Source organism: Ammospiza caudacuta, chromosome 21 (genome assembly GCF_027887145.1).
Source record: "Ammospiza caudacuta isolate bAmmCau1 chromosome 21, bAmmCau1.pri, whole genome shotgun sequence".
Lineage (NCBI taxonomy): Eukaryota > Metazoa > Chordata > Aves > Passeriformes > Passerellidae > Ammospiza > Ammospiza caudacuta.
In genome coordinates, this window is record NC_080613.1 from 1,890,532 (window position 1) to 1,904,163 (window position 13,632).

Here is a 13,632-nt window from a genome sequence, read left to right on the forward strand (position 1 = left end):
ATCCCCCACACAGATTTTCCACTTGAGATCTTGCAAGGTTTCAATAAAGAACAGAGCGGAAGTTGGTTTGAGAAGTTTTTTAAAAACATTCCTTCCTTCCAAAAGAGAAAACCATTTATTGTTAAAATTAATTGCCACTAAAAATGACAGAGTAGAGGACAGCAAAGTGAGAGCCAACATGCAATGGATCTCTCCTAGGAGATGGGAAATTCCAAGGAAGATGGAAACCGGGGGCAGATGCCAACTGGACATCCCTTCCCCAGGCCCACACAGCACGAGGGGCAGAAACTGAGAGTACAGTTACGTCCCATTAATCACAGCTGCACATGCCAGAAACAGGGAAAGTCCCTGCTCTGCCATCTTCCCACTTCTCTGCAGATTCAGTGCCCCAACCAAACAAAAAATCACTCCTTAAATAATCATTTCCCATTAAACCCACTTGCTGCCCTTCCTGAAATTGTGTGATGGGAAGGGGAACATATGGGGAGGGGGCAAGGGGCTGGGGAGAGCAGGACTGCTCCTCTCAGTGTAAGAGTGATGGTTTCATCAGGAACAGTTTTCACTGCATGCCAGAATCATAGAACCCCAGACTGGTTTGGGTTGGAAGGGACCCTAAAGCTCATCCCTGACCAGGTTGCTCAGGGCTGTGGGAGGTGTCCCTGCCCACGGCAGGGGGATGTTTTAAGCCTGGGATAGAAGTATCTCAGTATCTACTGTAAACAGATGATAATTAGAAAAGCAGAGAAGAGTCTAGAAGGAATAGAAAGCATCCTCTGGTAGAAAAGCTGCAGTGATGGCATTTTCTTTCTCTTTTTTTCCTTTGAGGTTATTGACATGAAGAGTAATGCTAATGTAATTGCACTGAAATTCATGCACATGAAAACCTCACCAGGGCAAAGTCAGAATAAATGGTCTGTTTGGAAACAAAATGTTGATGCAATGGAGTAGCAGTATCTGCCTTCCACCTGAAGAGTATCACGCCACCACGGGCCACAGCTCAGTGCAACTGTCACCCTGGCTCAGTCTGTGCTCCAGGGACACGAGCACAGCTCCCTGCTTGTACCCCTGAGGTGTGCACTGCTGCAGCAGCACATCCCAGCTCCAGGCAGTGGCCACACGAGTCAATAAAGTGCATTCAGGCTGGGAGAGCAGCAAAATGAAAGCGAGCATCCTTGTATCCATTAATCAACCTGATCCTCGGCCGCGCAGACAATGGCTCGCGATTGTCGGCGTTTCCCAAACATCCCTCACGTGCTAACCATCTGCAGCTGGAATACAATGCTTTGATTACAAATGTCAAAAAGATAGAGCAGAAAATTAACTTCTCCTTATTTAGTAGGTTTGCAGAAATGTGGCTTCACGCTACACTAATTCTGTGCCCTCGGTATGAAAACTCCCCATTACGATGTCTCGTCAAATTAGAGCCGACGATCCAACAATGTCATCTCCCTCCTCACACAAGGCTCTATTTTGTAATTAAGCAGGACAGGGAAACAATGGTCTTGCGTATAGAGAAAAGGTCAGGGATGCAAAACATATTTTTGCAAGCTAATTGTAAGATGCATGAAGCCAATTATCCCAGCAGTGCTGCATATGCCCGAGCAGGAAGGATTTTCTAATTCTGCTCCGTGGCTCTGAGTCGAGTCAAGGCGCTGGCTGTGCCCCGTGGGGCACGGGGCTGGCAGGAAGCAGAACTGGGGAAAAACCTGTGAAAATTCTGCCATGATTCTATGAAAATCATTCCAGCCTCTTAGCCCTTCCCCTGACGTTTGTTATGACTTGAAGAATTACCAGGAGCTAATGCAGTCTTTAGTGAAAGCTTTAGGCATGACCCCCTGTTCAATCAGGAAGCTGGTTTGGATGTGTAGGATAAGGGAAAGTGTTTCTGTATCCCTTGAGAATGGGAATGCATCTACCTCAGGCAGCCTCTGATACAAGTTCACAGGTATCTGCAAAAGTCAAATTTACAGGAGGAACAGTTGGGACCTTGCTGCTGCCTTGGGAGAAGCTGAAAGGCCCCACATTGCTTTCAATCCATCTCTGTCTCCCTTGGAGTTATTATGATTCTTTCAATGCCTTCCTTTCAAAATGCCCTCTTTCCATTAACAACATTCTCCTTTTTAAAATGTCTAAACCTCCTGATACCATGAGAAGAAGATGAGGAACATCACAGTTTATGGAGAGAAATGGTAATTTCTTCCTGCATCTTCCCTTCAAAGCAGTTCTCTCTGATTTTACTCCAGCCTCTTAACACAGCCACTAATTAGAGATCAGTAATTAACTTTCTGGTTCAAGAAATATTTTGCAAAGGAACCCCATTAAAAGGCTGATTTGCTTATTCCAGGACAAAGCAGCCTTGGTATAAAAGCAGGTACTGCATGAGGCCAGTCTGAATTCTGAGACTCCCCTTGAATCTTGATTTTTCTGCTGAAATCTGTTCCCTGATGTGGGGGGAGTGGGGACAGGCACCACCCTTGGCATGAATGACATGGAGTGTCACACGAGGCACTGCTGGATGTGCCTGGCTGTGCAAGATGTTTTATTCTGCATTTCAGAATAAAACATCTGGTTTGGGGCTGGATGGTTCCCCCACACAAACTGCACAGTGTTCCCTCAACACCTTCATTACACTCAGAGCCATTACACTGTCTGCAGTGAGGTGTCAGTGCCACCCTGCTGGGGGTTCCCTCTGGTGTGGGTTTCCCTACTCAGCCAGTTTCCCTGGATAACACCATTGAGGCAGCAGCTCTCCAGCACTGTTCACACAGATCTGAAAGCCCTCTGTGGTTCTGGGGTCTGCCAGTGCCCTGCTTCTGCAGGGTGAGTCATTCCTCTTTCCAGTTCCAGAGGAAATAGAGCAACTTCATCCTTCACCATGCAGCAATCACCAGATTCTCAGCAAACTTAACCAATTTCATCCTGTTTAAAAATGTTTGGCATATCAGGTTTGTTGGGAATAAACAAATTAGATCTCCAAGAACTCCTAAACTAAGTTTACTGCAGGAGCAGCATCAGCTCCTGGTGCACCAAAATAAGCTCTGTGCACATGGAAAGCTTCTACAACAGACAGCATGGGCATGAGAGTAGAAACTAAATGTGTTGCAGTATGACTTGTATAATTCCTCTTCCCTCTGGGGATTAGAAGTCAAAATTTTGGATGGGCTAAAGACAAAAAGGAGTTTAAAGAGGAAGTCTCAGTAGTGCAAGTTGCTGCTGTTATTAATGCAGGGCTGTACCCCTTCCAAGGCTGAGGCTCATTTAACAATCAACCATATGCTCAGGCTTTTGTAGTGCCAATAAAAGCTTAAATAGAATGTTATCTCCTGGAATTATAAAAAACAAAAACCTTGCAAAATAATCACAAATGTTGGTACTCCAGAGTAGCATTAAATGGATTCTAGGTGCACTGAAGAAAGGGTCTCCAGCAATGATCAGTTCAGGGATTCCATCAGAACACAGAGTTACCCAGAGTATCCATTTTTCACCAAATCAAGGCAATCTGAATGCACTTGTCCACACAGTGTTACTGTGGCCCTGTTCTCTCACTGCTGATATAAAATCACCTTTGCCACTACCAGAAAATCACCAGCAATACATCCCCACCAATAATTAACAACTGCAGCACAACAACCTTCTCTCCCTTCTCTGGCTCTATGCCCTGTGCTCCATGGCCAACCCAGAAATTTTCTCCATCACAAAATTTGTAGGAGAAATGTGGGTCCAATTAAGAAAAATCCATCTGCCAAATGCTTGATTTGTGGCTGATTCCAGAGGCCACTACAAAGCCAAGCATTCAGAGCTCCACGATAAAAACTTAGTGAGCTGCTGCAATAAATCAGGAGGCAGGAGACATTGTTAGCAAAAAGCCACTTCTTGGAACCCTTTTTAGCTCTAACAAGCAATATAACCAGCCAGCAAATTGAAAGAACACTCATTCCACAATCCTCCTTTAGATCCCATATTTACATATTCTGATTGTACAATATTAATGCACCCCTCATACAGAAGGTGAGTTACACTTGCTGTGATTTTGCTTCTTTGACTATCAGTAATGGTAGTACTGTTACTGTAACAGGAAAAAAAACAGTATGCACAAGACTGGCAAAATTTGGCCAAATGCATCCCTGTGAACCCCACAGTAATTTAATGAAACATATTTGTTTACATTCTCTGCCCCACACACAAACCACATCCGTGTCATTATCTGCCTGAACATGCATGTGCACAGTTCATGTATTTCAAATATTCATCTGCAAGAGAAACAGGACATGCAAGAAGGGGAAAAAAAGGAACTAAGAGGCAGGAACAGTCCCAATTTAGATACAAAGAAGCCAAGTAACAGAAACATTTAGGATCTACTGTAGCTTAATATTTCAACCTGGAGTGTTTTGACTGAATTTACTGCACTATTCATTTTGCTGTGGCATTCCCACAAAAATTGGCCCACGCTCCAGAACAGAGCACTGTTATAATGGTGACTTCCAGAGCAGAGGAGTGGTTCCTGAACAATCAGCTTCCATACAAGATGGAGTCAAGAATCAAATATTTAAGAGGTGAATATTCCAATACCAAAAGCTTCTCTGAAACAGTTCTTGGATTACAAGCAAGAAAAGCACAGCAGCAAATGCATGAGAATGATCTGAGAGACCCGAGCTCTTTCATATACATTGTGCACATACAATGGGATGGGAATGTTCAGAAAGATAAAATTATCTTCTGTAACCAAAGCCTCACTGCATGACTGAGAGGCCCAGCTGCTGCTTTGCTTTCACCTCTCTGAGAGCAACAGTCCCCAAGGCCAAGCTCTCCTGCAGAGGACTCCTGCTCACCTGACAGATCTGACACTGCCATGGCAGCGAGGGACTCAGAGCCTGCTGTCAGGAGCTCTGAGTCCCAGTGTCCTGCAGCTCAGGGATGTCTGTGAATCACAGAGGAAGTGCATTTTTGAGAGATGCCTTCCTAACAGAAGGTCTAGTCTCGGGCATGAGAGGCATAATTCATTTTCAGTTTCTCATACTCATATAAGCAAATCCTTGGTTATTCAAGGCTGCCAAGTGCCATCTCTGCTCTAATCCACCCTTTAAGCTCTACACTGCAAATGCACTCCAGGATTCCCGAGCCTCTTTAAGGACAACTTGCAGTACATCTGGGTCTCGGGAAGCCCAGCCAGCCCCCGGGCTGCTGTGCTGGGAGGGCAAGGAAATTACAAGGCTTAATTTGGGAAATGACTCTGGCTGCAGGGCTGGCCAGAACAGTTAATTCCCGTGTCCTACCCTGCCAAGTCACAAACGAAACAAATCTCACCCAGGTCGAAGGGAAGCCTTGCCTAATCTGCCTGTTCCTGGAGCACTCAGCAGCACCGTGGGCACGTTCCCGGCACCCGGCTCCGCTCACTTCCCTCTGGAACACAGTGCCCTACTTCGAGCGTTTGGGAAAACTGCAGCACAGGAATCACACAACTCTGTCTGCCCAGCCAGTAATCCCTGAAATCTTACTCAGCACTAACCAGCACAATCATTTCACCTGCAGAATCCAGAAGGGAAAAGCTTAGGAGGCTGCAATAGGTCAGTTTAGGAAAAATCCAGATTGACAATTGTTGTTTGCGAGCTTCAAAAGCTCATGGCCCCTGCAATGATTAAGTACAGCTAAAACAAAGTAAGTTGTCATTGCTTTTCGAAGTGAAGCATTTACTCAGTGGGTTCTCAAGTACCATCCTGGTGTATTAAATTGCTCTGCTCTGAACTGGGTATGTCCAGCCTGAAGGAATTTTCAGACAGACTTTTCCTAGCGCTTCAGTATTTCTGTCAGTCCCCAGAATGATTTGTGTAAGGTTGAAAGATTTTCCTTTTGGAAGCAAACCACTGTTTTGTGGTTGGTAAAGGAATCTGTCTTCCCCAACCATGACCTTGATCTGCATGTGAATTTACACACGAATTTACCTTGAACGGTGCGTGTCTCATGCTCACACTAACATTATCTACACAGACATAAATGCACACAAATCCACTAAAGAGCTGTTCTACTTTCTAACCAGCTGAAGAATCTCAAAGATCTCATTTCTCTTCTATTTTACTCGCAATTTGCTCCAATACTGCCCATCCCACGTGAAATGCTTTATCAGATCCATCTGCACATTCCCTGCAACACATTCCTCCTGGGCTGAGCTCCTGTCATGGCTCGGGCAGGAGCAGCAGCTCCGGCCACAGCCGAGGCTCCATCTCGGTGTAATGACGGCAGCCAAGGCGGGATGGAGACGGATGTGTGTGAGGGGAGACGGGGATTTGGGGAGATTATGGTTGTTATTGTTCCACGGTATTGTTCCTACCGTGTGTAACCCAGTTGTGATCGGCGCAGTCCAGTGCGGGAGCATCCCTCCCCTCCCTCCCTCACCTGCATCAGTCGGCTCTGGCTGCTGCATCTCGGTGCTATTTATACGCTGGTGCCTCAATTCAGGATTTATATTGGGGAAAAGAAAGCAGAGCAGTCAGGCTTCTCTGCACCTGGAATTTACCCTGAAAAGGGAGAGCTTTCACCGTACCCTCAACAACAAATTAAAACTACCCCTCTTGCAATTAACCAAGTCTACTTCTATCAGAGACGCAGCCCTCGCTCTGAATAAGATAAGCAAGATCTTAACAAGAGCTGGAAAAATCAATATTCTCCTCTCTCCCACACCCTCCGCGAAACGTGCCCTTACCTTTCATGGTCCACGCTCCTGAAGCCAGGTAAAATGTGCCGGAAGCTGCTGTTCCTATCGAGCTTCGGTTGGCTCTTTGTCCTTTTGATGGAGCCTTTGAGCCGACGGCTGAGGAACCCCTGTGGGGTGAGACAAGAATACTAAATTACAAGGCGAGGGGAGCGGGAGCGGAGCCGCCCGAGCGGCGGGCACGGCGTGCTGGGCAGCTCCCGCATGAGCGGCGCTGGCAGCGCCCGGCGTCAGCCAACATCTGCCGCCGGCGGGGCCGGCCGGGCTGCGGCGCGCCAGACTCCCCGAAGCCTCCGTTGCCCCGGCAACCATCAGCTCCCATAAACCCGTCTGAAAGCCGAGCCCGGCGCGCGGCGGCTCTGGCGGGAGCGGGGGCTGCCCGCGGCCCCGGCCCAGGCGCCACCCACGGCGGGCACGCGGGCAGGGCGAGCCCCGGCGCCTGCCCCGAGCCCCCCGGGCCCGCGGCCGTGGCCGGCACAGCCGGGCTCAGCTGCGGCGCTGACACCGATGGAGCTCCATAGAGCCCGTCCGAACCGCGCCCGTGCGCTCGGGGCACCGGCACCACCTTCCAGGAGAGACCCCGGCTCGTTCCTTCTTCTCCTCCCTCGCGGAACACAAGTCACGGCTCTTGGAGAGCTCCACGGCAGAGCCAGCAGCAAACGTTTTAATAGCAAAGCTTCTAATGTGTTATTTGCTTATTGTTAGGAGTTAATGTTCTACATAATCTGAACATTACATTTAATCTCTCCGCTAAATAAGGCAATAAAAGCGTCGTACTACTGTGCTGGCCGGCATCTACAGTGTATGAGAATGGTGCGAGAGGGTCAAGCACTTTGGCCAGGGAAAGTGGGGGGCATTTTAAAGAGAAACCAGGATTTTGGGGTGAAGCCTGAAGGCGTGTTCCTTCTCTGGACCATCACACTAAAGAAACAGATCAGCTTCACACGAACAGCTCAGCAAATCCCCGCAGAACTGAGGTTCTGCACACACCACTTCCCTTCCCCAGCCCCGGGAAAGGGGGAGACAAGCCCAGCTCCCGACGCGTGTGAGTACCAGAGCAGCATCCCAGCCGTGCCCACAGCGCACCCCCTGCTCCAGGCAGGAGCCTCGGGAGTTTCTCCACTCAGCACACAGGAATGGATCCTTAGCAGCTCACTTTTACAAATGAATACCTTTAATATGTCTTGCAGGGCGATAATCACAGTCTAACTTCTATGGAGCCTGTCATTTGTTCATGCCATTTAAACACTCCTTCCCCACCTCGGGTATTCACGGCTCACATTATGTGTTTCTCAAGCTGCAAAATCTCCCTGGGCACTCTGTGTGGCTCTTATTATGGAAGTGACTTCCCTGTTCGTAAGTGCACCAAGAATTTCAAACATCTAGATAACCAAAGGTGTTTCACATTTATCAAGTGCCACTTTACTTACAAACGAGCTATGTAACATGCATCTGTGTGGACTGAATATTTCTCCCGGAGCTATTTGCATGACTGAAATAGCAGGACTTATAACACACGGGCCATCACATTGTACACTCTGTCATACTGCACAAAGCCAACGTGGGAGATAACAAAGGCCTTTTCAAAAGGGTTCTGTCCCTGAGAAATACCTGTAGAGAATTTTATAGTACAGAGAAACATGGCTGTGAAAAGCAAATTTGACGATTTGCATTATCTAGAGCATTGTTAAGATATTTCCCTCAGTACTCAGACCTGAGCCAGCCTCCTACTCACGGTATCAGCGTGGTATCAGCCCCACACTCATGGTATCAGTGCAGTATCAGCCCCACACTGTTTGTATCACCGTGGTATCAGCCCCACACTCACCCTATCAACTCCCCATGCTCTTGTTCCTCGGACTGGACCAGGCCCTGGCTGCCTGCTATGGACACTGGCCAATATTTGCTGTGAAGGGAAAATTCAAAGTACACAACTGGCCAAACACCTGATACTGCCCTAAACTCTGCTGGTGAGAAGGTTCTGGCCCAGGAATGAGAGATTGGGGTTCCTTCACCACTGCCAGCCCACCCACAAATATGTCCTCATTTTATCAAGCCCCTTCTTCAATCCAGGGATAGCTCTCAGATCTGGACAGGGCATTGATAAGGAAAAACCCAAATGACTTCCACAACCAATGCTGACATTTTCCCCTCAATTGTGTATTCCACATCTCCACAACTGTTCCATGATTCATGCAGGATTTGGAAATTAGAATTTAGGGTTATAGCGAGACATTACTTCTGTTTGCCATTGTTTTTACATTTGTTGCCACCAGGAGATCACACGGAGCCATTTTCCATTTTCAGTGCCAGCTTCCTTGGGAGAATGAGATGTCAGAGATTTTAATGCTGATAAATTATGCTGCTATAGTGATACTTTGCACCTCCATAGTGCACACCAGAGATCAGAAAGCCTAATGTGTGAATGAATACCTTCTGTAATTTTTAGGTGGGGTAAGAAAAAAAGACAGAAGTTTGTCTGTGAAAATACAAGAGAGAGATTCTGACCTGGGGTGTGACCGCCGAGCTTTCCTAGTGAGATCATAAGGACATGATCCATTTCTTCTTCATTTAAGATTTTAAACAACATTTGATTCTGATCTCCAGACAAACAAGGCTAATCCCACCCTCTGAGCATTGCCTGCTCCTCTAGCTGAGCTGCATTCTTGGCAGTTCCAGCAATTAAAGTGCTGCCCTTTGCATGCATGTTCTTTATACACTTTTAAGTTTATATTGAGAGCTGTCTAGGGCAGAATTGTGTCTTCCTGTGTGTGGGCAGAATTCACCACCAGAAAAAATATCATAGCAAAGATTAAACTAGTAACTGAGAAAGGTTTCATTCAGAAGTTAATAGTCTCTATGAAATGACAAAAAATAGAAATCTGCAGAGCCCAAGAATCCCTTCAGCTAGAATAAATCTTGAAATATCTATTACAATGGAAGCAGAGGTACCAGCTATATAAATTCATCCCTGCACAGCCTAAGGTCTGAGCCAGAGGAGATCTTTTAGGCTCTTTAGAGACAATCATTGTGGGCAAAAGTATGGCCCCATGCAATCCCTGAAAGCCCACAGAGCAACGTGGCACAGAACTCATCAGGCCTGGCAAGAAAAAGGCATGAACCACAGAATCACAGAGTGGTTTGGCTTGGGAGGACCTTCAAGAGCATCCAGTGCCACCCCTGCCATGGCAGGGACAGCTCCCACTGCCCCAGGGCGCTCCCAGCCCGTCCTGGGGGTGTCCCTGGGACACTGCCGTGGATCCTGGGGCAGCTCAGCTTCTCTGGAGCACACAGAGCTCCCAGGGAGCACTGATTTCACTTGTCAAGGGCAAGGGCGTTGCTTTTCTTGCCTTGTTTCTGCTGCTTTGCCTCTGACATCTCCGAGCCCGGAGTACAATCGCTCTAATCACAAGAGCTGACTGAAGTCATAATAAGACACAAAGAACGAAGGCAGAAGAAAACAAAACAAATCCTTTTGAGGAATGGCTTAATCACAATCACAGCAACTTCAGCTAAAACAGGATGGCACAATTCAAAACAGCACAATTAAATCTGCTCTGATTTGGACTTTTCTTACATATTTGACAAACCCAAAATCCAATGCCATCATCTAACTGCAGACTGAGGAAGGCGGGACTCTCATTTAAATTTTTCTTCCTTATCAAATTTGGCATTTTCAATTACTCTAGAACCTGGAAATAATCCTATATTCTATTATAATGTTTGAATATTTTTGGTATTATAATACTTTTAAAGCATATGTGCAAACCCATCAGCACCATATGCCTTTGAGATGCAGGAACTGTAGAATTCCACACGCCCTGGGGCAACACAAAAAAAAAAACTAGAAAGGAGAGAGAAAAAGGGAGGGGGACAAAACTGAGCAGAGTGTTAATGACAGCAAAATCTGGAGCTCCTGTTTTATTAAACATAAAGTAATGATGCAAGGCTTGTGTCTGGAGCTGACTCCCACACCAATAATGTTCGCTCACAGAGAACCCACAGGATAAAGTTATAAAGGTAAAAATTCAGCACCATGGAAACACAATAGAGATGAAATTTTAAAAATGATATATCAATAAATCAGGCTGGATGCCTCATGAGCAGCTTTCTTTGGAAGAGTCCTGGCAGCTCCCCATGTTCTCTAAGCCAGGAAAACAGGGGGAGGCTGGGGCAGAGTGAGGGTCTGGCCTGGGGCTCTGGGAGGGCACTGGGAGGGCACTGGGAGGGCACTGGGAGGGCACTGGGATGGTCAGGCAGGAGCACAGACCCAGACCTGGCTTCTGCTCTCACCCCAAACCCACACAGAACAGCCCCCACAAAGGCAGATCACAGGAACTGCTGAACAGATGGGGTTATTTTTCTAGTTCTTCCACATCTTTTGTTTTAGTTCAAGCAAATCTCAACTCTGGGGGACATGAGAGGACATCAGGAATTTTTTCACTACTCATCATAAGGAAACTGCTATAAATAAGTGTTTGCTGAAAGTACAAGTGTGCAAGGTAGCCTTTCACCCCAGGTCTCCATGTGTTCTGCTATGTCAGGGATAAGGTATAAAACTGGGAGTAAATCTTTTCTACCAGACCCATTCTCATTCTGGGATTTACAATTTTTATTTTTTATATTAAACTTAATTTAATTCTGGAATTAGTTTGGGGGTTTTTTCTGTTCCTGCACAGCACATGGAAATACCTTCTTATTGAGGCTCCACTGAATGGATAATTAATATTTGTATTTGTGAAACAAGTGAGCTGTGCCAACACTAAGCATCCTTTTATAGCCATAAATGTTCCAAACAAGTGAGTTTACCCATTTCTACAATTACCAATGTTAGTCCCAGCTTTCAAAATAAAAGAGAAACGTTTTTTGGGGAACATTTGATGCCATTTGTTATGAGGTAAAGACATCTAAGTGCTCATTTTTACCCTTCTCTCTGTAGAACACGACTGCATTGAGCTACCCCAGGAATGCAGAGCCCAAAACAACCCTGAGGCTGAGTTTAGGCACCATTTGTGCCCAAGAATAGAAATAATCTCCTGACTGGTCCCTGGACTGAAGCAGGGCAGGAAGGGAATTTCTGCACAGCACTGACCTTTATGGATCAAATATTTTTCATTTGTTCAGTGTTAGAGGCACAGGGCTGGAAGTGTCTCTAGCCCCTCAAACACTTCATATATCATTTATTTCTGCCAGCTCTTTTGGATTTGAACTTTGGTGCTGTAAGCTGCTTTGCCATCCTGCAGCTCTGCTCCTGCCAGGGGTGATGGAGTGCAGGTGACCATGGTTCCTGTGGGATTCCCTTCCCCAGAAATGGCATTTCCAGGATACCTGAGGGCTGCAGGGGGCTGGTTTGAACTTGGCACATGGGAGGCAAGAGAGTGCCAACCTTGGGGCTGAAGACACCCCCAAACTTATGAGAAACCTGCAGAAACCTTAGGAAATGAAACTTTTGCAAGTTTAGCAACCAACACCTCCGCATCCTGTTTACATGGCAAACCCCTGGGCAGCTGTTTCAGCTCTGGACAATCCTTTCCAGGAAGAAATTTCTCCTAATACCTCATCTAAACCTCCCCTGATGTCTCACTAGAAGCAGGAACCGCCACTTGCTCTGACTGATGTCACCCTAATCCTAAAGGGAAAGGAAAGCCCCTCTGAGACAGAAGTGTCTTGGAATTAGGCTAAACCCCAAAGGAATGACAAAACAGCTGCAAACTCACTGCATGGCCAGAGGCAACTGGCAATAACAACTCCAGTCCTGCTGCTCCACTCTCTGTGGTCAGACTCAGAGGATGAACATGGAGATCCAGCAGGCAGGACCACAAGGGGCTGTGAGGAGCCAGCCCATCCAGCAGCCCCAGAGAGGGAGAAGCAGCTCAGGTTGGAAATGCTGCTTAGCAACACTGCCCGGCCACGGCCAGAGATGAATCAGATCTGCAGTGTCATTGCAAACACCCCGCTCAGCCCAGCTGGAAAATCAGATGAAGATGCACTGATGGCCCCCAGGTCACCCAGGGGACAGCGTGGGTCTAGCCAGGTCAGGAAAGCTGGAATTACATCAAATGAGAGGCACCGGGGGTTAATTGTGAATGTGGCAAATCTCACACATGTGAGTATCAGCAAATCACAGAGAAGCAGCAGTAGCAGAACACATTAACACAAAACATCTCATCCCTTTCCCACCTCTGGCCAATAAAGGGTTGCTGCTTGAGCTCCATTTTCATAAACATTTTACCTATCTTGTGGAAACTGCCTTGGTCAAGGGGTCTTCTCCCACTGCCCTGAGAAAGAATTCTCAGTTCTGGACATTCTGATATTTTCAGCTAACTGCTTCTTTGCAGAATTTCACTTCCTTCTCTGTTCTGGGAAGATTCCCTTCCCAGCCTTTGATAAAGTAACAGGAACCTTGGGAAGTCTGGCTCTGGATTCTCCCATTAGCACTGATGACTTCCATGGAACATGGACAGGGAACAGGTGGGACATGAATAAAGGATGGAGGAATTCAAGAGTCAGGAAGAGCCCAGATGACAACCACACTTCAACAGTTGTTATTCAGGGATCACTTGGTTCTTCAATTTGGATTCTTTTGTTCTCCTACTAAAACAAACCCACACTACTCTGGATTATTTGTTCCCAGCTCTGTAATTATCACACTGTCAACATTTCACATCCCAACAAGACAGATAAACATTCCTTGGGAAGGTAGGAGAAGGGTAATTGAGCAATCAGGGATGAAAGATGCAGAAACAGAGACACAGGGAGAACGCAAGTAACCTTGAAGAGCAAACCCAGTGATGCACCCAAAGACAGCAGGACTGGGGACAGCCTGGCCCAGGGACACCAAGCCAGGCTGGCACCTGCAGGAGGATTTCAGGGGGAGGGAGCAGTTTCCTTGTTTGACAGGCACAAGGGAGTCCCCAGAGGACAGG

The 13,632-nt window shown here is 46.9% G+C and overlaps 1 protein-coding gene across 3 annotated transcripts in view; it reads right to left on the minus strand.

Moving 5' to 3' along the window:
• Positions 1-13,632, minus strand: part of DAB2IP (DAB2 interacting protein) — a 154,732-nt gene that overhangs the window by 86,558 nt on the left and 54,542 nt on the right. For all 3 annotated transcript variants that reach the window (XM_058818140.1, XM_058818139.1, XM_058818138.1), the window contains exon 3: positions 6,698-6,816. In XM_058818140.1, coding sequence (XP_058674123.1) covers positions 6,698-6,816 — 119 coding nt within the window. The remainder of the gene's footprint in view (positions 1-6,697; positions 6,817-13,632) is intronic.